This window comes from Bufo gargarizans, chromosome 2, assembly GCF_014858855.1.
Source record: "Bufo gargarizans isolate SCDJY-AF-19 chromosome 2, ASM1485885v1, whole genome shotgun sequence".
Classification (NCBI taxonomy): domain Eukaryota; kingdom Metazoa; phylum Chordata; class Amphibia; order Anura; family Bufonidae; genus Bufo; species Bufo gargarizans.
Genome location: NC_058081.1, coordinates 559,499,344 through 559,522,937, shown reverse-complemented (window position 1 = coordinate 559,522,937; position 23,594 = coordinate 559,499,344). Strand labels below are relative to the sequence as shown.

Here is a 23,594-nt window from a genome sequence, read left to right as displayed (position 1 = left end):
GTGTCCAGCACAACTCATTTCTTTGATATCTGGAAGAAAGTGATCAAATAAGATATTATAAAAGGCTTGCTACATATGTCTTAGAGGAAGGATGTCTGCTTGGGGACCTCCTCCCCCAGACATATAAAGCTGGCCATACACCTTCAGTAACTGCCCTCCAAACATGCATGCTTATATTCTCTATGAGGAGTGTGCACCTCTGGCAGTGGCTTTTCTCCTGCGAGAACAAAAGAATGGTATGTTAAAATTCAGTGTGCCTGATCCTTCTTTTGAAGGAGAGTAGAACACCCCCCCGCCCCCCAGAGACTGGCACCTTTAGTCCGAGTGGAGAACCATTGCGTCCAAGCCCTCTCACTCTGGCAGACATGGTGGCCCATTGAATTGCATCGCAGGGGAAATGTGCAGCGTCCCCTGACTGTGGGGGGCTTCAGGCTGGGGATCCACAGAGTTGCCTGTGATTCGGTGCCTGTGATTTGACCATGAAGCGCATGCAACTCTATGAAGCCCTTGCCTTATCAGTCACTTAGCAATAAGCGCATTGTTAGGATGGTTTCATTAAGTGAAGGGATTGTCTATTTAGCGTGAGACCACAACGTGTGGCTGGCTGCACTCGGCCAAGCAATGCCAATGGCCACCCAATTTTACCACAAAATCAAGCAGCCGTTGACTGCTGTAAAAGTTCCAACTCCACTGGCTCCACATCTGAATTCTCCTCAGTCTCCTTTACTCTTCCCTAGTCAAGGAATGTCTTGTAGCTTGGAAAGAAACTCATTTTGTCTTAATCAAAGTAACATCCTTCTGGTATTGTTCAAGGCTCAATACACAAGAAGAATTTGACATAGTTGTACCTAATATATGAAGGTCTAAATGCTGGCCCCCTTTCACTGATGTAACTCCTGGCCTTAGATCAGATTTACCAGTAGAGGTATGCCTAGAACATTTTTCACACCCTGATGGACTTGAACCAACGAAATAACAATGAAACAAGGATGATATGACATCCAGTTAATTTGCTGCAAAGCATTTGCTATAGAGTAGTTTCACGCAATGCTGCCAAATGGTAGTTCCACATGGTGGCATCCAAATAAAATTGTACCCGTTATCATTGCCAGTGCTTCAGTACCACTGATGTTGTGCTATTCTAGTAAAATATAGGAAAACCTAAAAAGCTGTAAGCTGATGGCACGGGTCTTCTCCTCTGCCCAACTTCAGCATTGCCTATGCAAAACCTGTGATACCACATAGGGAGTCATGTTGCACTCTGGAAGCTCTAATGGTTCAGTGGAACCCTGTTTTATAAATGATGCCTTACATGATGGCCTGCTTCCAAAAGTGTATCCCTGCATGATTCCGCAGTATACATGTCTGAATGTAGATTTACTCTTTAGGGTACGTTCACACATAGTTTATACACTGTGGATTTTCCAGAAGAGCAAGCAGAAAATCAACAGCGTTTTACACTAGCAGCAAAGTGGATGACATTCAAATCTCCTCCACACTCTGCCTAAACAAATCTGAGTGGAATCCCCATGATGGTTGACCCATGGTGCTGATTTTAGATCTGTAGCACGTCAGTTTATGCTGCATGTTTCCACTGTGGACTTCACCCTTTGCAATGCATAGAGTGATATTTGCAAAAAATGGCCCCCATGTAACTGACATAGTGTGGCACTGATCCACAGCAGATTATTCCTCTTCTTTGTACGGTCCATGCGGACGTACCCTTGGTGATAATCCCCAAGGAATGATGACTTGTTGCCATGGCATATACTTCTTTCCATGACCACCCAAGCATTACATCAAAAGGGAAAATTTAAAAGCAAGATCACCTCCTCCTGTCAGGATTGTGTTGTGCAGCTGCTACTAACAGAATAGAAGTAGATGTCTGTCTCATGAGGTTCTGACTGCGCCCATATTCTATGTCCAGATACCATCCAGCACTTCTCAGACAGTAAGCACGTTGTGGTGTACCACAAAGGACGCTTCTTCAAGGTTTGGGTTTACCATAGTGGACGCCTGCTAAACCCCAAGGAACTAGAGATCCAATTCCAGCATATTCTGAATGACACAAGCCCTCCACTGCCGGGAGAAGAGAAACTGGCTGCTCTAACTGCTGGGGACAGGTGAGAGGTCTTTTTTTGGAAGAATGTACTCTAGTAGAGGATGCATATGGCTGACAAAAAGGATGGAATATCTGTAGTAGGCAATTATTTTTCTGGTACAGTGAAAATAAGTTAAAACCTCTCATCATCCCACTAAAGGTACTGATGAAGAGGCCAGAAGTGATCCACAACCAAAGAAGCCTTAGGCCTCTTTCACACGGGCGAGTTTTTTACGCGGGTGCAATGCGTGAGGTGAACGCATTGCACCTGCACTGAATCCGGGCCAATTCATTTCTATGGGGCTGTGCACATGAGCGGTGATTTTCACGCATCACTTGTGCGTTGTGTGAAAATCGCAGCATGTTCTATTTTGTGCGTTTCACGCAACGCGGGACCCATAGAAGTGAATAGGGCTGCGTGAAAATCGCAAGCAAGTACGGATGCGGTGCTATTTTTCACGCATGGTTGATGGGAGATAATCGGGATGGGGACCCGATCATTATTATTTTCCCTTATAACATGGTTATAAGGAAAAATATCAGCATTCTGAATACAGAATGCTAAGTGCATTAGGGATGGAGGGGAAAAAATAAAATAAAAAATTAAACTCACCTTATCCACTTGTTCGCGCAGCCTGGCTTCTCTTCTTTCTTCTTCTTTGATGACCTGGGGGAAAAGGACCTTTGGTGATGTCACTGCGCACATCACATGGTCCATCACCATGGTGATGGATCATGTGATGTGCGCAGTGATGTCATCAAAGGTCCTTTACCCAGGTCCTGAAGAAAGAAGAGGAGACCAAGTGGATGGGGTGAGTTAAATTAGTTTATTATTTTTAACCCCTCAATTGACATTTTACTGAGCATTCTGTATTCAGGAGGCTATCATTTCCCCTTATAACCATGTTATAAGGGAAAATAATAAAATCTACAGAACACCGATCCCAAGCCCGAACATCTGTGAAGAAGTTCGGATCTGGGTACCAAACATGCCGATTTTTCTCACGCGGGTGCAAAACGCATTAAAACACTTTGCGCTCACGCGGAAAAATCGTGCATTTTCCCGCGACGCACCCGCATCCTGACGCCCGTGTGAAAGAGGCCTTAGGGCAGAGGTCCCCAACTTTCAATAGACATAGATTCACACTTATTATTGCAACTGATAAAGTCTAGTAAAGATGTGACTCTTACCATAGTGTCAGAATCCCTCACATCTACCGAAAAGAACTGCCTGTAAAGAGTTGACGTATGTCTTTGCACACGGTCATATCTTTGCAAACCTTAGAACTCCGACCTGAACTCAGCCTTAGAAAACATACCTCCATCTCTAAGACATCAGGACTGCTGCAAGGTTTGCTGTGGCCCCCTTGGTATGCCATTATTATTTATTTAAAGGACAGAGAATGGTACAGTTTTCTAATAAGTGTATCCTGCTTGCACCCACTCTTAAACCTGTGTAGTAGACCCCTTCCTGCATAGTCAAACGGTGTAAACCCATGTTTGAGCACCCATGGACTAGCATTGTCCATACGCCTTCAATAGCTGTCTTGTCTTTCCCAACACCCACATAGACATGCACATTCAGTTCAACTGACCATACATGTGGGGAATAAGAGGCTGGCCGTGAAAACGTAGGATTGGGCATGTTGGACTCTATCATGACCATTCCTTCTCTCAAGGTACCATTGCCATACTCACATACACATAAGATAGAAAAGCACTAAAGATTACATCAGTCGTGTGACCCCACCACCTCCACCATTCACTTAGCAACAAGTTAACACATGCTAAATGAGAACACAAGACATATTTATAGCCAGACTGAATAGGAAAAATGCCCGGACGGCTGGGATCCCTGCTGATGGTCAGAACGAGAGGTCCTTGGTCCCTGCAGGGAGGAAGCCTCACATACACTGCAGTGAAATGCATTTGGGGACTTTGGGAAGAATCTGCCCCCTTTAAAAATGTATTATTTGTGTTTGTTCTCTTGGTTGTAAAAAATTAAAATTTCAATTCAAATTTTGAGTTAAAAAAAACTTATTTTCATTAGGCTTTGTTCACATTTTCAATTTTTTCCCCATTTTACTGTTGTCAGAGGAGCACAAACATGGGAAAAAAGTGTCCGTTTTTTCATATGATCCCCGACGTATCCTCTTCTTCCTCCCCCGACTCAGCTCGTCTGACATGAAATGCTCCGATGCTCTCTCTTGCCCTGCGCTAAATCGTGCATGGCAAGGGCTGTTTCTGTCTCTCCATGGGTAAACTAGTCGGAGGCTTCCACCTAGCAGTGAGCCCGGTGTTGTCACAGGCACTAATGGGCGGGCTTTAACGCTGCCCTAGCCTGTAAAACGGGGGATCATTTCAGAGGGGATATGAACCCGGACAACCCCCTTTAAGGGTGGGTTCACATAACATGTTATGCCTCCGTTTGAAGTATACGCAGCACGCCACATTCTTGTATCCTGCAGAGTCTGGTAAAAAAAAAGCGTATAAGTATACTTTTATTTATTTTTTTACAATAAAACTCTATGGGGAACAGATGCCACTGTATGGCATCAGTCTGAGGCATCAGTTTAACATGTCCGTTTTTTTGTATCTGTTAAACGGATGGGAAGAACGTGATGTTAACCCGGCCTAAGTGATTGAGGTCCATCAGGCGCCTCTACAGTGTCTGTCGTGTTGATGGAAAGAATAGTGCTGCATGCTGCACTATTCTTCCCATTCAGTGTGATGTTATTCCCTGACCATGTCCTGATTTCATTCATTTTGATTCTCTTTCTTTAAGGACTACTTGGGCCAAAACTCGCAAGTCTTATTTCCGCAGTGGCAAAAACTTACAGTCTCTGGATCTCGTGGACAGAGCAGCTTTCTTTGTCACTTTAGATGACAGCGAGCAGGGATTACGCACAGAAGACCCAGTAAACTCTTTGGATGCCTATGCCAAATCTCTGCTACACGGGAAATGCTATGACAGGTCAGAAATAAATGTATTGATCTTTTAGAATAAGGACATTTACATGCAGCAGGCATCCCTCTATATGGAGATAAGCAATTGTTACTGCGATAATTCATCCCTGTACAGATTATTTGTCAGTAGCACATCCCTATTTACACGGGCGATGTGCTGCATATATATGATTGGATTAGCCAATAAATTAATATTTTGCTCAGGTCAGCAGCACTGACACTTTCTAACTCATGATCTGATCAAGGGGTGTCTGGCCAACGGAAACCTCGTCGATCAGCTTTTTGAGAGTACACAGTACCGCCGCCTTCTCGCAGCTTACCCTAGGTCAGTGACATCACATTTATTTGTCACGTGGCCTAGGCGCAGCTCTGTCCTATTCAAGTGAATGTGCTTGGTATCACAGCTCAGCCCCAGCCTCTATACAGTGTACGGAGCTGTGCTTGGTAAGCAGAGAGAAGAAACGCTGCAGCAACATCTGATCAGTGGGGCTCATGGGTGTCAGACCCCCACTGATCATATACTGATGGCCTGACCAGAGGATAGGTCATCAGTCAGAACCCCCCTTTAGACTATTTGTGTAACTTTGGAGACAATTTATGCTCACTATAGACACACAAAAAATATAGCTAATTCTCTAACAAAACACTGGATTTGGATCATAAACTGCATATATTCTGCCTCTCATTGATTTCAGTGGAAATGCACAGCGCAGTTTGCACAGCTTAGATTTTTCTGCGTGCAGATTTTAAATGTGCATCACAGAATAAAATGATTGACATGTCAATTCTTGAGGGGGTTCGCTTGCTGAAAGAGCAGCTAGTAGCCACACATTGATTACCCCTATTGAATGGGGCTGAGGCTACTTTCACACTAGCGTTTTTTTAAATTCGTTATTGAGATCCGTCATAGGATCTCAATAGCAGAAGAAAACGCTTCCGTTTGTCCCCATTCATTGTCAATGGGGACAAAACTGAACGAAACAGAATGCACCAAAATGCATTCCATTCCATTTGGTTGCGCTCCCATGGCGGACAGAATAACGCTGCAAGCAGTGTTTTTCTGTCCGCAATGTCGTGCAGAGCAAGACGGATCAAGTCAATGGGGACGGATCAGTTTTCTCTGACACAATAGAAAACTGATCCGTCCCCCCATTGACTTTTAACAGTGTTCAAGACGGATCCGTCATGGTTATAGAAGACATAATACAACCAGATCCGTTCATGACGGATGCATGCGGTTGTATTATTGTAACGGAAGCGTTAATATGAAAGTAGCCTGATCCGCATGCGGCTCTGTGGCAGTGCAAATTGCAAATAAGCCTCAGATTTCTGCCGTCGATTTTATTTCAAATCAGCAGCTACTTATTGATGATGGAAAATGAACCCTTACAATGTGAATCTGCTTTATTGTGGTAACCTGTTCCCTATAAGTAACTGTCACACGATCTTGTACCTATTTTTTTTTAGATGGTTTGATAAGTCATTTTCCTTAGTGGTATTCCAAAATGGAAAAGTGGGGCTGAACGCTGAGCACTCATGGGCAGATGCACCCATCATTGGACATATGTGGGAGGTAAGAGCAGAGGAAAGTTAAATGATGAGCCCTAATTATTACTCCTGTTTCCCACTCCTTCAAGTACATGACAGATAACAATAGCAGTGAGGTTGCGTCTTATCTTGCAGAAAAGCCACAGCGTTTTACCCTTTCAGTATATAGGGTATATTCTACCTTGGTTAAAGTTTTCCACATTGGCAGTTCTGCGAATTTCCTGTGTTCACTTATGAATGAATTGCTGTAAAGCCTTGTATTTGAGTAAAAACTGATTGCCATCCTACTAGGCCTTGACTCTTACACTGAAAACCATTGTGTAGTGCGGGCAGTGTGTCGGCTGCCATTATCTTGTTGAAATACCACAACTCCCAACTGAGTCAGAAAGGCAGTAGGACCGGTTCCACGATGTCCTGGACATACTGAAGGCTGGTCAATGTTTGACTTGACTACAGATGAGAACGGCTATGGTGGCTAAGAGCGCCCCACACCACGACATCTGCTATTGGCCCTGTGTGTCTCCGCACTATACATGATGGCAGAAGGCTATGGTGGCTAAGGGCGCCCCACACCATGACATCTGCTATTGGTCCTGTGTGTCTCTGCACTATACATGATGGCAGAAGGCTACGGTGGCTAAGGGCGCCCCACACCACGACATCTGCTATTGGTCCTGTGTGTCTCTGCACTATACATGATGGCAGAAGGCTATGGTGGCTAAGGGCACCCCACACCACGACATCTGCTATTGGTCCTGTGTGTCTCCGCACTATACATGATGGCAGAAGGCTATGGTGGCTAAGGGCGCCCCACACCACGACATCTGCTATTGGTCCTGTGTGTCTCTGCACTATACATGATGGCAGAAGGCTATGGTGGCTAAGGGCACCCCACACCACGACATCTGCTATTGGTCCTGTGTGTCTCCGCACTATACATGATGGCAGAAGGCTATGGTGGCTAAGGGCGCCCCACACCACGACATCTGCTATTGGTCCTGTGTGTCTCTGCACTATACATGATGGCAGAAGGCTATGGTGGCTAAGGGCGCCCCACACCACGACATCTGCTATTGGTCCTGTGTGTCTCCGCACTATACATGATGGCAGAAGGCTATGGTGGCTAAGGGCGCCCCACACCACGACATCTGCTATTGGTCCTGTGTGTCTCCGCACTATACATGATGGCAGAAGGCTATGGTGGCTAAGGGCGCCCCACACCACGACATCTGCTATTGGTCCTGTGTGTCTCCGCACTATACATGATGGCAGAAGGCTATGGTGGCTAAGGGCGCCCCACACCACGACATCTGCTATTGGTCCTGTGTGTCTCCGCACTATACATGATGGCAGAAGGCTATGGTGGCTAAGGGCGCCCCACACCACGACATCTGCTATTGGTCCTGTGTGTCTCTGCACTATACATGATGGCAGAAGGCTATGGTGGCTAAGGGCACCCCACACCACGACATCTGCTATTGGTCCTGTGTGTCTCCGCACTATACATGATGGCAGAAGGCTATGGTGGCTAAGGGCGCCCCACACCACGACATCTGCTATTGGTCCTGTGTGTCTCCGTACTATACATGATGGCAGTAGGCGCTCTCTAGCCCTCCTTTGAACTAATGTTGTGGCCATCATTAGTACAAGGCAGAACCTGCTTTCATCACCGAACACTGCTGTCCGCCATTCCATTCATGCCTCCAATGGACTGTTTTGCAGCACCAGTGCAACCACTATTTATGATGATGAAAGGTTGGTGGCAAAGAATCTAGTGGAGTACGTGAATGCAGTTCACGTAGACCGTTTCTAATGGACTGGGTGGTCACTGCAGGGGAACTGCAGAACCAATTTGTGATGCCATCCTTTGAGATAGCAGTTCTTCTAATATGATGATCATGGTGTGCATCTGTCTGTCTTGACCATCCAGAATCCTATCTATATGTGTGAATACCCTCCTCTGACCACTGTCGACACCGCTGCTGCAATACAAATCTGAGATTTGAAAGATGGGCCATTCAGCGTCTCAAATTGCGCTTTATCTAGCGGGTATACGCAACACCCAATGAGCAGTCCTGTAAGAGAGGAAACGAAAAAAAGTGCTGCTGGAAAAGAGAGTCTGTGGAGCATCTACACCAGGGGTAGGCAACCTCTGACACTCCAGCTGTTGTGAAACTACAACTCCCAGCTTACATGCCTGCTCTGTTCTTCTCAGCACTCCCATAAAAAAGTATGAAGCATGCTGGGAATTGTAGTTTCACAACAGCTGGAGTGCCGAAGGTTGCTGACCCCCGATCTACACTAAAGGTAGAGTGCCTCACTTTGGTCAGGCCATAAAACAAAGTACATTTATGTGTCAAAAAGATGGTGCCACCTAGTGACCAGGTGCTACAAAGGCAAATTTGAACTGAGCATGTTGTGCAGTTCTAATACTCGGCATTTTTACATTGTATCTATAGTAATGTCTCATTTTCTCACTTTATTTCCCTGCTTCCTTTTGCCTCCTAGGCAATGTTGGCAACAGATTGCTTTCAGCTTGGGTACAACGATGAAGGTCACTGCAAGGGGCAAGCAGATGCCACATTGCCGTTACCGCAGAGATTACAATGGGAGATCTCCAGTGAGGTGAGTGAGCTCCCTAAATTTTGTTTTCCATGGTTGCTGCAGACCATTTTTGATAAATTTGAATGTTACAATTTCATTAAAAACGCAAATTTTTTCAGCTGAATGAGCCTTATTATCCTCTGGGCCCCATGGCAGCTGCTGTGTCTATAGCAGTGATGGCTAACTTCCGGCACGCTCCATTCCTTTCTATGGAGCTCTGAGAACAGCCAAACAAGGGCGCTGGACTGCCAGAGGTTAGCCATCACAGGTCTATAGTTATGCCTATGCCAGTTAGCTTTACTTTTCCTGCTTTTCCATATAAGAGCAGTCCAGTTTTTCATACGGGGGAGTTTATCGCCTCCTTTACACCAGAAAACTGGCCTAAAAACTCTCAAATTTTGGTGCACACTTTATTTGCAAAAAATGTGCAACTTTTAGGCATTTTCTGACACAACACTGTCCTGAAAAGGGGCGTGGCCTCTGTGACATGGCATATTTTCTATCATTTATGCAAAAAACTTTCAGATGCACAGAGGACCAGAGATGTGCCTAACTTATTAAGAGGCATGCCTCTTAAAGGGGTTTTCCAGGAGTTTAATATTGATCGCCTATCCTCGGGATAGGTCATCAGTATCTGATGCAATTCAGATGCAGCTTCTTCTTAGGCCAGTGATGTCATGTACATCTGTCACATGGCCTAGGCGCAGCTCGGTCCCATTCAAGTGAGTGGGCCTGGACTGCAATACCAAGCACAGCCACTATACATTGTATGGCGCTGTGCTTGGTATGTTCTGAGGAGGTTGCAGCTGATCAGTGGGGGGACCAGGAGTCAGGCTCCCAGTGATCAGATACTGATGACCTATCCTGAGGATAAGTGTCCATTCACACGCAATTGCGGACCAGAAAAGGCATTTTCTATTATAGTATCTGTGATGTGCGGTCCGCAAATTGCGGATCGCACATTGCTGGTGTCCCACGGACGTGTGAATGGACCCCAAGACATCAGTTGTAAACTTCCAGATAACCCCGTTCATACATGCATCTCGTTCCATGACACATGGGATCAAGAAAGGCATATGAAACACTAGTCTTGATGGATTTCTTACCAGAATTTCTTTACTATCAGGTCCTGTGTGTTATTCTTACACCTTTCCTGTGTTTCCCCAACAGTGCCAAGAAATCATCCACAGTTCACTAAACGTTGCCCAAGCCTTAGCAGATGATGTTGATTTCCACACTTTTCCCTTCAAAGACTTTGGCAAAGGTTTAATAAAGAAGTGCAAGACCAGCCCTGACGCTTTCATCCAGATTGCTCTGCAGCTTGCACACTATAGGGTGAGGTGCAACGTTTTTTCATCATGCTAACACTCCTGCACAAAGGTCAGAAAATTACAGGCTGCCATGTAGGCTCCCGACCCATTTTCTCAAAGCCTAAGGTTCCTGGCGGGGAAATGAAACTCGCCAAAAAAAAAAATGGCACAGCTGGTAATGGCAGCCTGAGGGCTCATCCACACGTAGCAGAATTGCTGCAGATTTTCCATCCATATTTGCACATGGAAAATCAGCCGCGGACTAGAATACCTGCAAAGAGAATGAGATTTGTACAGACGTCATCCACACACTGCATATATTCCCCATGTGAATAACGACCTGATGTGTGGATCTTTAAATCAGCAGCATGTCATTTTCTGACATGGAATTGTTATGGGTTTTCCCCCATTGAGTTCAACATGTATGCCCAAATCTGCAACAGACCCCCAAATGTTGTGGATTTTGCTGCACATTCTAAATGTAAACAAAAAAAAAAAATCGTTATACTCTCCTTCCCTGGCACCTTTGCCTGGTCCCATGCCAGTCTTTGTACAAGCCACCCTCCTGAAATGACCTCCTGTTCCATGTGATTTCTGCACCAAATTTTCTCCTACTTTTCTGCTTGCCGCATCTAGAATCCACAAGCAAATCTGCACAATTGCTGCAGAAATTTTCCACATCCATTCCGCTACGTGTGGCATACCCTTACACACATTTTATGTTGGTATTTTGTAGTAATTTGAGGATTATGGGGGTCATTTACTATACTGAAATACACCTAAATTTAGGTGTATGTCAGGTGCAGCATGTCTGCAACTTTGCCCTGCTCATGCAAAGTCTAAAATTGTGGGCAGAAGGCACGTCTCATTCATTATTTTGTACGCCTGATTTAGGCATAGAAAAAGGTCTAAATGTAAGATAGTTCGGAAGCTGTCATTTAGACTAGTGCTGGATGCGGCAAAGTTATGGAGAGGCCGGCGCCTCTGCCAGCGCTGGGACTTTATTAAGACTGGCGTCTAAAATACCGGTCTTAAAATAAATGTGTCCCTATGTCTTAAAGGGGTTGTGCAGTGAGTACATATTGATGAACTATCCACAAGATAAGTCATCAATATCTGATCATATGTCTCGTAAGTCCCGGTGGCACAATGTAATTGCAAGTGCTTGTTCTATTCACGTGCCTGGGACGAGCGCTTGTAATTACAGTACACCGTCGCTACAATCGAGACGGCGCGCAGTGATATCTTGAAGAGGAAGTATTGTTCCCCCCAGCACCACCATCTCTTCAAACAGCTGATCAGCGCTGAAGCCCGACACCCACCTGCCATATATTGATGGCCTATCCTATAGGTCATTGATATTACTGGCTGCACAACCCCTTTAAGTTGCTCCAAAGCAGGTTTTGTGTTCATACAGTAGATCATTTCTACAACATCCTCTTGTTTTTTTTTTAAAGGATAAAGGAAAATTCTGTCTGACGTATGAAGCTTCCATGACAAGACTTTTCCGGGAAGGAAGAACAGAAACTGTGCGTTCATGTACTGTAGAGTCCTCAAACTTTGTCAAGGCCATGATGGATGCTTCAAAAACGGTGAGTATACATATGACTAGTACGTCCTATGCTTTGGCATCATATGATATCATGTAGTAGGAATACGATTACAGTTAAAGGGAATCTGTCAGCTAATCTAACTGGATGTATCCCACGCCAAGGCTACATAGAGCTGCCTAACACAATGAAAAACCTACCAGTTAGTATTCTGTGCATTTCCAAAGTGCAGAAAATTTACTTTGATTCCTATACGGTCCCCAGTTGCCCAGCGGGTATGTATAACTGATATAGGAGCCCAGGCACACCTTCTGCCACAGCCCAAGCTCTCCTCCTTACTTGTTCCCTGTACCCACCTATACTCCATCCAACTGACCCCCTCCACTGCGACATCACAATCCGCCAACTCCGGCCTGCTTGGTGCAAGTATGGTGAGTCCGATGCCCACCACAGGGCATTCAATGCGCAAGCGCCGACTGTTGATTTCAGCGAGGGCAATGCTGATCAGCTGGCTGGAGTTGAAGGAGAATCATCACATCACAGTGGAGGGGTCGGACTGGATGGAGCAAAGGGAGGTACAGGGAACAAGTAAAGAGGAGGGCTTGGGCTCCAGCAGAAGGTGCACCTGGGCTACCATATCAGTTATACACGTGATGTCATGTTCATCTGTCACATTTGCAAATGATTCAAAGTAAATTTTCTGCACTTTGGAAATACACCTAATACTAACAATGGTATGTTTTTCCTTGTGTTAGGCAGCTCTATGTAGCCACGGATTACATATAGGTAAATTAGATTCCCTTTAACCAAGGTCCTCATTACTTTCTCACAAAGAATGGTTTGGTGTGACCATGAATTCAGCAAGGAACATTACATGTATATTCTGCTCTATGTTGTTGACATGATAGCTTTATACAGGCGCTGCAGATTTATCATCAGTACATTGATACGACTGAGCTACCATTCCTTTATTGGACTGCAGCCGTTGGAGTACACTGAATCCACGGAACCAGCTTTAGATGGATATACAGTGTGTTATCATGCTGGAATTAGCCATTTGAAAATGAGGTGTGTCAGGCTCCTAAAAAGCTGTACATGGTCAGCAACAAAACTCCTTTAGCAGCATTTAAGGGGAATGTTATATCGGGAAATTACCTATTGTTTAAATCGTGTTTTTGTGTTAAACATATTTTTAGAGAATTTTTGATTATTTTTTTAGTTTTCCATGTCAATATTTATTTACAAAAATAATAAAATCCTGCAATTTTTGCCCTGGCCACTAAGCCTAATTATAGGTGCCACTCCTTGGTCTGTACAGATCACTTTACTGTGGATATCTGCTTATCATTACAGACAGGATTACAATGATGGATGTCACCTATGTACATAGATAACACAGGATCCACCATTCACAATAGATGATATCACAGCTAGTTTACTCCCTCCTGACCTCTGCTGAGGTCACACAGCATGGCTGGAAAACTCGCCCCATAGAAGTCAGTGAGGTCCCTTCCTGTCCATTGTGTCTATGGCCCATGGTGGTTGCTGTACAGCAGGGATGTCAAACTCGTGGCCCTCCAGCTGTTGCAAAACTACAACTCCCATCATGCCTGGGCATACTACAGCTATCAGGGAATGATGGGAGTTGTAGTTTTGCAACATCTGGAGGGCCATGAGTTTGACATCCATGCTGTACAGCATAGCTCAGGCAAGATAGCTGCCTCCATAATCATGTTCAGGAAATAAAATAAAAATCTGCAATTTGTAAATAAAAACTAGGATACATATCGTGGATCTAGAATCATTAATTTCTGTGCTGGTGTTTTTGTTATTAACCTACTTCATAATGGGTAACTCTACGCCTCTCCCACTGACAGAATGAAGAGAGACTAAAAAAATTTAGGTTAGCTGCAGAGAAGCACCAGTTGCTCTACAGAAATGCAATGACTGGAGCTGGTATTGATCGACATCTCTTCTGCCTCTACGTAGTTTCTAAATACGTTGGAGTGGACTCACCTTTCCTGAAAGAGGTATGTAAGACTTATCTGTGGAACTGAACCTCTCGCTGACTTAAAGAGAACCTGTCATCAACTTTATTCTACCCATACTAACGGCAGAATAAAGTAGAGACAGGTAAGTTGATTTCAGCGGTCTGTCATTTCTAAGGTAAAAGTAAGCGGTTGCCGAGAACCAACATCACAATCATTGCGCAGACTAGGCCTGGAAAAGAGTCACGGCCACCTGAGAAGAGTCCTGGTTATTTATGAATTCCTGCTCTCCTGCCCACCTTCTGATGACTGACAGTCTTCTACCAAGTTCCCTTTCTCTCTAAGAGAGAACTGCTAATCATCAGCAGATGGTTGAGAGTGCAGGAGATTATGAATAACCATGACTCTTCTCAGGTAGATTTGACTCTTTTCAAGGCCTGGGCTGCAATGATTATGATGCTGGTTCTCAGCAACCACTTACTTTTAGCTCATGAGTGACACACCGCTGAAATCAGCATTTCTGTCACTATTTTATCCTGCCCTCAGTGAGGTCAGCATAACGTTGATGACGGGTTCCCTTTAAGCCTCATGCACTTGACCGTGAATCTGCAAAACAGGGATGTTCCGCCCTGTTGTAAAAATACCAATTCTTCTCTGCAAAACAGACCAGAATAGGACATGTTCTATAGTTTTTTTGTGGGGTGGAGGAACAGACATACAGATGCAGACAGCACATAATTTGCTGTTCCGATTTTTTTTCACAGCACAATTAAAATGAATGGATCTGCATCCAATCTGCATCATGTGCATGAGGCCTCAACCACTGAATGTGTTTACCACCTAATAAGTAATCTGTAATACCATTAACTTTTCCTAGGTTCTTTCGGAGCCTTGGCGACTCTCCACCAGCCAGACTCCTATTCAGCAAGTGGAGCTATTTGATTTAGTCAATCATCCAGAATACGTCTCATGTGGCGGTGGCTTTGGACCTGTAAGTAAACTTATATAATACACCGACGATTAAAAAAGACATATGTGGACAATCGGATAGCTCTGGGCTTAAGCTACTAAGGGTTATATAGACTATACCATTAGTTCAAAATACTGTGAAAAATCCTTTTATACAGTGAGTCAGTACTAGAGTGATGAGCTCAATTAGCATAGTGTTTCATGTAACTAAAGATATCCCATACAATAAGAGGCCTATTGCACACAGTCACCAATGCTCCACAATATCATGATGGTGGTAAAATAGCTCAAGTGACACTTAAATCAACATATGAAAAGGGCCACACAGTGTATTGCCCTGCTGGGATAACAGAAATCCAATGATACTATATAGGTGCCCGCAGCGTAATACTTCTGCCTCTAAATCTGATCTTTCAAATGAAACTTGAGGATGTGGCGGACCTCATTGAAACAGGACGGGGTATGTGAGAGGATGTTTGGACAGTGCTGGTGGATGTGCAGTCACAGGAAGTTAAAGAGAACTTATCACTAGTGTTGAGCGAACTTGTTTTTTAAGTTCAGCGTCTAACGTTCGGGTTATCGAAGAATCCCGTTATGGATTCTAAATTCCAATATGGTCCGATAACCCGAACTTTAGACGCCGAACTTAAAACACAACACTACTTATCACCACAAAATGCATGCGAATGTTATAGAGCAGAAAGAACTGAGAAAATTCATATAATTATGTGGGAAAGGAGTCAGTAAAATGTGTAACATATACATTTACATCTCTGCTCTTTCTGAGCTCAAGACAGCTCACATGGCAATTGAAAGCATTCTCTGTGTAAGTGTGTATACATAGATGGCTGTCAGTCACTGATAGTTGTACAAGGGGGAGGTGTTATCAGTGATTGATGGCATTCTCTGCGTAAGGGCTCATTCACACTACCGTGGTTTTGTTCAGAATCCGAGCCTCATTATTTGTGGCTCGAGTGTGGACCCATTCACTTTAATGGGGCCGCAAAAGATGCGGACAGCACTCCGTGTGCTGTCCGCATCCATTGCTCTGTTCCGTGGCCCCGCAAAAATTATGAGTCGTGTCCTATTCTTGTCCGTTTTGCGGACAAGAATAGGCATTTCTATAAAGGACCGTCCGTTCCGCCAATTGCGGAAGGCACACGGGCGGCATACGTGTTTTGCGGACCGCAAAACACTGCATGGTCGTGTGAACAAGCCCTAAGTGTGTATACATAGATAGCTGTCAGTCACTGATAACATCTCCTCTGTGTACAGCTATCGGTGTAATAACCAGCCACTTTTTAGTGATTTTGTGCACATGCTGGTTTTATGGCCCTTCACTTTATTTGCTGGGCTATGAAAAAGAAACTTTTTGCACTCATTTTTCGTAACACACAAAATAAAAAAATAAAAAAATATATATATATATATATATAAAAAACAGCCACTTATGATGGCATTAGACACTGGTAGAGCTCATGTGTTGTGGAGTTTCCTTTGATATTGGTAGCATATACGGTATAACTGTAAAGTAGGGATTAGCCCTTTTGCAGATTGGGATTTGTTATTTCTTATATAACAGGATCCTTCTACACATAAGTAGCATTGATTTCAGTGATTGCATTTCCCCATGTGAGAGGGAGATACGGGTCACCATGTCTGACAGGCTCTTATGTACCACTATTACATGCTTAGCAGCAGGAAACATTTTCCCTAAGTTGGTTTCCTGTTTTTACAGGTGGCCGATGATGGATATGGAGTCTCCTACATTATTGTTGGTGAAGACCTTATCAACTTCCATGTGTCCTGCAAATTCTCCAGCCATGAGACAGTAAGTAACTTAGTATCTGCCAGAGAGAGATTCCTCCTGAATCATCCAAAATGATCATTTTATGAAGTTTTACAGCATTAGGCACCCGACGCTATCATTTGTATCCTGCATTTTCTCTGGGATTTCATTCTTTCATTTTAATAACAAGTAGCTCCACCCTTTTATTTGTATTCACACCACAGAATTTGCTATATCAGATGGTAAGTGTGAAAATGAAAAGGGAATCTGTCAGCAAGCAAATCGCATGCGCAATGCCTGGTAGGACCAGCATAATCTAATGATACCTTTTAATTAGCAATCCATTGCTGCATTCTGGAGAAAAAGTACATGCATTTCATATGCAGATGGGCAGTTCAAGGGATTGTCCAGGATTCCCTTTTAAAAATCCACTTTTAAAATGTACCTGACATCAACACATATCTCAGGGAGTCACTGGGGCGTTCTGCTGGATGAGGCGAGTCAAAGTCATCTCCTCTAACCCGCCAAACTTGCTCTTGTAGACTTGCTGATATCAGCACCTGGCAGTGTGAAATCTCACTCAGGTGTAGAAGACCTTGTTCAGCTACTGGGATCCTGACATGCGCAGTGGCAGAGGTATATACACCTCAGCTTTAAGCGCTCACTGTGCATGCCCAGGAGATGCTGGAACCACTGTCAGCAGATGTCAGGATCCTTGCCGCGGAACAAGGTCTTCTGCACCTGAGTGAGATTTCACACTGCCAGGCGCTGAGATCAGGAAGCCAGGGGAGGTCTGTGAGGCCAAGTTGGGCAGGTTAAAGGAGGTGACTCTGTGGACTTGCCCCATCCAGCAGTATGCCCCAGTGACTCCCGAGGTACGTTTTAATGATGTCAAGTACATTTTAAAAGTGGATTTTTCAGGCTAATACACTGATTGTGAAATGCAACAAAACATTTTTTTATTTTTTTATTTAAGGCTGGCAGTTTGAACATTGGGAACATGTCAATAGTTCAATAGGCCAGTTCTGATGACAGGTTCCCTTTAAATCTCCTCCACTGGCTGGACCAATGTGGGGAAGCATACTTGCCTACTCCCTGCTGCTTTATTCGGCTTGGTGTCTTCACTGCTCGTTAGTCCCCGTGAGTAAACTTCCAGAATGGACAGGGGTCACGTCTGTCACTCGTCTGGCAGGGAGGAGGGAACATTTTAATAGAAGGGAGTTCTGGACAACCCCTTCAAGTGCACCAAGGCAGGACCCAAGACACTGTTGTGCGCCTTTGCTACCTCTGCCAGACCCTCTTTCTTGATTTACGGGTTCTGGGTCCTGATTTGGCATCTTGCCTGGTCCTGTCGGTATACAGCTCCCTGGTAGTTATAACAGTGCTTCTCCCACCCCACTAGTAGTATTATTCCGCCATGACTAGTAGTCACTGCAGGTCTCCTCTCACGTCCTCAATAGACAAAGACGATTTCCCTCACACATTCCCAGTAGTCACAGTGGGGTCCAAAACCTCCCTACTAGTCGCATCAGGTTTCCCACCACTCTCCTTCCTAAGTAGTCACAGCAGGGTATAAACCTCGACTAGTTGTCACTGCAGATCTCCCCTCACATCCTAAATAGTCAAAGAAGATCTCCCATAGACCTCCCCAGTAGTCATAGGTTCCTTCAGTGGTCTGAAGGAACCTTTCCCAGTAGTCACAGCACCCCTTACACTTCCTCAATAGTCCCAGCAGACTTTCTTCCTTTCCCTAATGACCTCAGCAAGGATCACAAGATCAAAGGCATAAGACTTTTTATTAGATTTTATTGAACAAAGGGATAGTTGTATATTGTTTGTCCATAGTTAAGCTTGGATTGTTCTGGAAGCGTTTCTACTGTTAATATGAGCCTCCAGAATCAGGTTTCCATAATCCTGGTCCTATTAACTCTGGATGAAAGGAATTGTATTCTATATCACAAAGTTCACACGATTCCTCCATTTCCTTCTGCACTGAGCATAGTATGGTCTCCTGGTCCTTGTGAGTACAGTGCAGTGATTTGCATTATGAACTGGCTACAAACCCTATGTTTCTCTGTGCTTGGCTTGCACTAATCGGTCCATTTTTCCTCTCTGCAGGATTCCCACCGTTTTGGCAAACACATCCGACAAGCTCTGCTCGATATTCTGAGTCTGTTCAAGCTGGATAAGATATAGATTGTTTCGTCTCATGCCAGTCTTTCAAACATCTTTAAAGTTACCATCAAGGAGCAAGAAAAAAAAAGCGAAAATAAATTGCTGTCAAATACAGGGACCATTGCATTATTTCACAGCCACATGGTCCAATAATAACTCGGCAGACTGTATGAACTGCCTTACATGCAGTACAATCATGGCAGCAAGTGGCCCATCTCGCAGGTCAGTTTTCCTGTGTAGAAGGAGCTCATTCCTGACTTACTGTATGAGGTGCAATGTGACTGAGCATCTTGTGAGGGGTGGACAAGTCCCATGTGTGAGCTGGTGCCTTATATGTTCTACGTTCTTACAGCTTATAGTGAAGCGTGTCTCAAATCAATGCAATTGTTTTATACCATTCCACATTTTGTTTCCTGGGTTTCTTCATACCTCAATTTGCTCATTATTTTAATATGCTATTTATTTGGCTTGCTTTACTGTTGTAGTAACTTTATTGAAGTGTTTGATTGGCTGTTTTTCTGTGCATTTTTTGTACCATTATTTCTCCAGCTCAAGAAAAACAATTCACATTAAGTGGGAGAAATGGTGCCCTTCTTTTCATCTTCTCAGCTACAGATCCACAGATTCTTGGGCTCCTGTTCTGCCATCGTAGATGGGTGCACCGATTCTCAGACCACCTTATGTACACTGTGCATTGGGAGCCCAAGCCACTTCCTACTTGTCCTGTGTAGCTCTTGGGTTGGCCAGCACTGCTCATGTGATCAGTGCTGGCCTATCCAAGGGCGGCAGGGAGTGCCTAGGACTACCAATGCACAGTATCCATCAGGTAGTCTGAGAAGCGGTTCGGCCATCTTGGACAGCAGAAGAGGAGCCTGGGAGTCAGTGGATCTACAGCGGAGATGAAAATGAGGTCATCATGTAAGTGGTGTGTTCATTCCTTAGTTAACATGATTTTTTTTTTTGCCTTTTTTCCCTGATCTACTCATGTAGAATCATCTGCTTGACTTTTTCAATGTAGAAAACCTATTTTCATACACCCAATTTGTGAATTCTGAGTTAATAGAGGGGGTCCCTCTGTTCAGGATCCTTCTCTCTTTGACTACAGTGGAGAAAGGCTACAAAGTGCATCTCTTGCTCTGGAGGACCTGTCCTGTATTTCATAGGATTAATGGACACTGTAATACATAATGTACCCTGTGGCGGCGCTGCAATGAAATTGAACACTTACTGCCAGGTTTCCCCACACATTCCAATTGATTGCTGTGGTCCCAGAAGGGGGCACATTGTGATCAGATTTTTTTTAAGGGACCCTTTTAAGAAACAAAGACTATTCAAATGGTAACGTCATCTTTAGTTGTCTCCTAGATGTTCATAAGGATGTTGGCTTGTGAGGTAGTTCTCAAGATGAAGGGGCTGTAGTCCTATCCAACACTCCTGGTGCTACTTGGTCATCTCCAGGGGCAGATTGGCCATAAATCCTACAGGAAAATATCTTGGTGGGGTGATGTCTAGGAGGGTCATCCAAGTCCTCCTCACGGCTTCCACGTGGGTACATAATGATCTGATTCTTTCCTATGCACCTGGCCAGCAGATGCCCTCCCGAATTCAACTGTATCCATATCCCCAGGATGGTAATACAGTTGAATACGGTGGCGCACTGTGGTATTTGGTTCAGCTGAGGCAGTATATTGCTCAGTGTTGCCCCATCTTTTAACAGTTTGAACCTACCTACAGCGTAGGGACACTTTTAGTTCCCAGTCCGCCCCTGGTCATCTCTGTAATCTGACACAGAACTCAGATGCACCATCCCTTTCAATGGCTTGTGATCGTACATGCCAAACACAGAACCATTAAACAAATGGTGCTTCTGAACGAGTGCTCGAGTGCTGCATCATAGGTTCTCGTTTAGTTTGCTGTCAGTCGTAATTTGGGCACATATTAGACATTTTACACCTGGACCTCCCATGGCTCTATTGACCCAGACTTAGATCACCATAGGATACTATCTGGTAGACATGCAGGAGGTGCAGGTATTACAGTGAATTGGACCCATATTACGCCTGTCTGGAAGGAGGCATATGCACACTTCCAACCAAAGCCCCTTTGTTTGTGGAAGTGTTGAGGGTCTCCACTCTCCATAGACAATGTGATTAAGATTGAATTCCCCTTTAATTGTGAAATAAATCTTTATCGTTGCTTACTACATTGATATATTTTGTTGTTTAAAGGCCACTGACGCTAATGGTGTTTGCCTTATTTAAAGGGGCATTACCATCCCACATGTGGGTCCCACCTCTGGAACCCACACCAAACTCCAAAACTAGGTACCCAGACCCACACCTCTCTTAGTGAAGTAGCATCTGCAAAGGTGTACGTATATGCTTCCTCTCTACATTCATTTCTATGGGGTTCACAGCTGGGCTGTTTTTGTAACTCCCATAGAAGTGAATGGACACAGCCACACACATGAAGGGTCACCTTTCCATTCTTTGTCTGGATGCAGTGGCCTCCTCAACAGGTGGGTTGGGGTACCCCTTCTAGAAATGAATACAGATCCCATAGATGAGATTGCATTTATGAGACATGGATATGCCATAAACAACTAAGATGGAATACCCCTTTAAAAGGAAGATACAAAACTTCACATCTCCAAGTTCAACTGTTTCAGAACATTGAAAGGGCTGGAACTAGTCAAGTAAGTTTTTTTTTAAACAGAATTCCATCTCTTTTAAATGTAAAGGTTTACCTCTGCCCTCCAGTCTGATTTCTTTGTATTCCCTAGTGATAAGTGGTGTCAGGGTGTCTTATAACCACTTATCCTTGGCACGTCAGTCAAAGTTGATAGCAGATATGTGGACAATCACTATGCCGACAGCTATTGCATGTTCATGGTCTGATCACCCCAAAAGTAGAAGGAAAAGAAAGTGTGATTGGAAGTATTCATTGTAGGCCTTGGACACTACACTGAACAAGCCAAAGGTCCTCTCTACAGCAAAACCACGGAAATTCAGGTGTTGGAGACATCTTGGGGCTAATGAAGTAGTTCGAATATTCAAGGTTTTTAAGAGAACCATAGAGCTAGATCTTACAGTAATGGAGGATAGGTGGGGTAAACTAATCCTCAACCTCTGGCTTTTCCTTCATTATGAAGTACTGAGACATTACTGATATTTGAAGCAGTGCCAAAACAGGTTAAAATCATAAGTGAGGCCCTGGTTTCTGCCGCGTTGTATGTATGTGGGAGGTACACAAGGCCTGTTTCATATGTATGATTTTCACTGCTGATGTGTGGCGTTCCTCTGTATTTTTATTTCATTTTAGCATTTTTTTGTACTTGTGCTTTGAACCTTTTGTTTCCTAATTCCTCATCTGAAGCACATACATTTGTTGTACATCATATCTGATCTCACACAATTTGACTTTAGATTCTAATCCTGTACTGTTTGTATACTGAGAAAGTACAATGATAGCAGTGAAGGGACAGCCTGTCATTTCACTAGTGACACCGGTGAAGGGACAGCCTGTCATTTCACTAGTGACACCGGTGAAGGGACAGCCTGTCATTTCACTAGTGACACCGGTGAAGGGACAGCCTGTCATTTCACTAGTGACACCGGTGAAGGGACAGCCTGTCATTTCACTAGTGACACAAATGAGAGGTTATCTGTCATTTCAATTGTGACGTCATTGATTTGTTGTTTTACCAGTCAAGGTGCCACCTATAATGTTACTAGTGATGCCATCACGTTAATGGATGAGTGAGGCCCCATGAACAGCCAGCCTCTACGCAGAGAACAGTAGCGATCCCCACCAATCAGACGTTTAGTGCGTGTCCAGTGTTTTTAAAGGGATGTAGCTTCCCTACCATATGTGCAGGTCTGAAGTCTCATCCTGTAAGGTTAGAGGCTTTATTACAATGCATATTTGCAAGTTCATTTGTATTCATTGAGGGCTATATAGTGTGTGACATTTCAATGAGCCATAGTGAAAACCCCATATTCTCTCCAGTTATTTAGTTTCGCCATCTACATTGTGTCGCATCACTAACTCATCCTGTGACTCAGCTGATCTACTTTATATGTGCTGCCATTTTATATAGGGCGACCTTACAGTAAAGGTATTTAATGGCATTGATATATATATATATATATGATTGCACTCTGGGGCAGGCTGTTGAAAGGTTTTTGCACGACTCAAACATTGTTCCTTTATATATTATATGCTTTTTATTACATGCAATTTGCTTTTTGGTATTACTTGCATTTATTGTTCTTGTTGAAAAAAATTTATATTTTTGTTTTTGCCATTATCAATGCAATTTCATTTGGGAAAGACTTGAGGGCAATAAAAAGCCTACGGTTAAAATGTAGTTGTTTGTGATTGTATTAGTTTATATGGGATAGTGTACCCCTTCACCATATAAAAATGAGAGGTTTGATGCTTTTACAAATATTATTTACAGACATGTCATTGGAACATTGTAATAAGTGCATTTTGCTTTTTATTTATTTTATTTATTTTTTTTATAAAAAAAAATATTCTTTTTTTTTTGGCTAAGCATTTTAACTTGGCTATAAAGCCTCATTCACACGT

At 43.8% G+C, this 23,594-nt stretch overlaps 1 protein-coding gene across 4 annotated transcripts in view; it reads left to right on the top strand.

Moving 5' to 3' along the window:
• Nucleotides 1-23,370, top strand: part of CPT1C (carnitine palmitoyltransferase 1C) — a 59,608-nt gene extending 36,238 nt beyond the window's left edge. For all 4 annotated transcript variants that reach the window (XM_044281635.1, XM_044281632.1, XM_044281633.1 and 1 more), the window contains 10 exons: nt 1,928-2,123; nt 4,887-5,075; nt 6,536-6,641; nt 9,125-9,241; nt 10,391-10,555; nt 11,988-12,122; nt 13,958-14,110; nt 14,946-15,059; nt 16,776-16,868; nt 18,945-23,370. In XM_044281635.1, the coding sequence (XP_044137570.1) occupies nt 1,928-2,123; nt 4,887-5,075; nt 6,536-6,641; nt 9,125-9,241; nt 10,391-10,555; nt 11,988-12,122; nt 13,958-14,110; nt 14,946-15,059; nt 16,776-16,868; nt 18,945-19,022 (1,346 nt within the window). In that variant the 3' untranslated portion in view covers nt 19,023-23,370. The remainder of the gene's footprint in view (nt 1-1,927; nt 2,124-4,886; nt 5,076-6,535; nt 6,642-9,124; nt 9,242-10,390; nt 10,556-11,987; nt 12,123-13,957; nt 14,111-14,945; nt 15,060-16,775; nt 16,869-18,944) is intronic.
• The last annotated feature ends 224 nt before the right edge of the window (nt 23,371-23,594 follow it).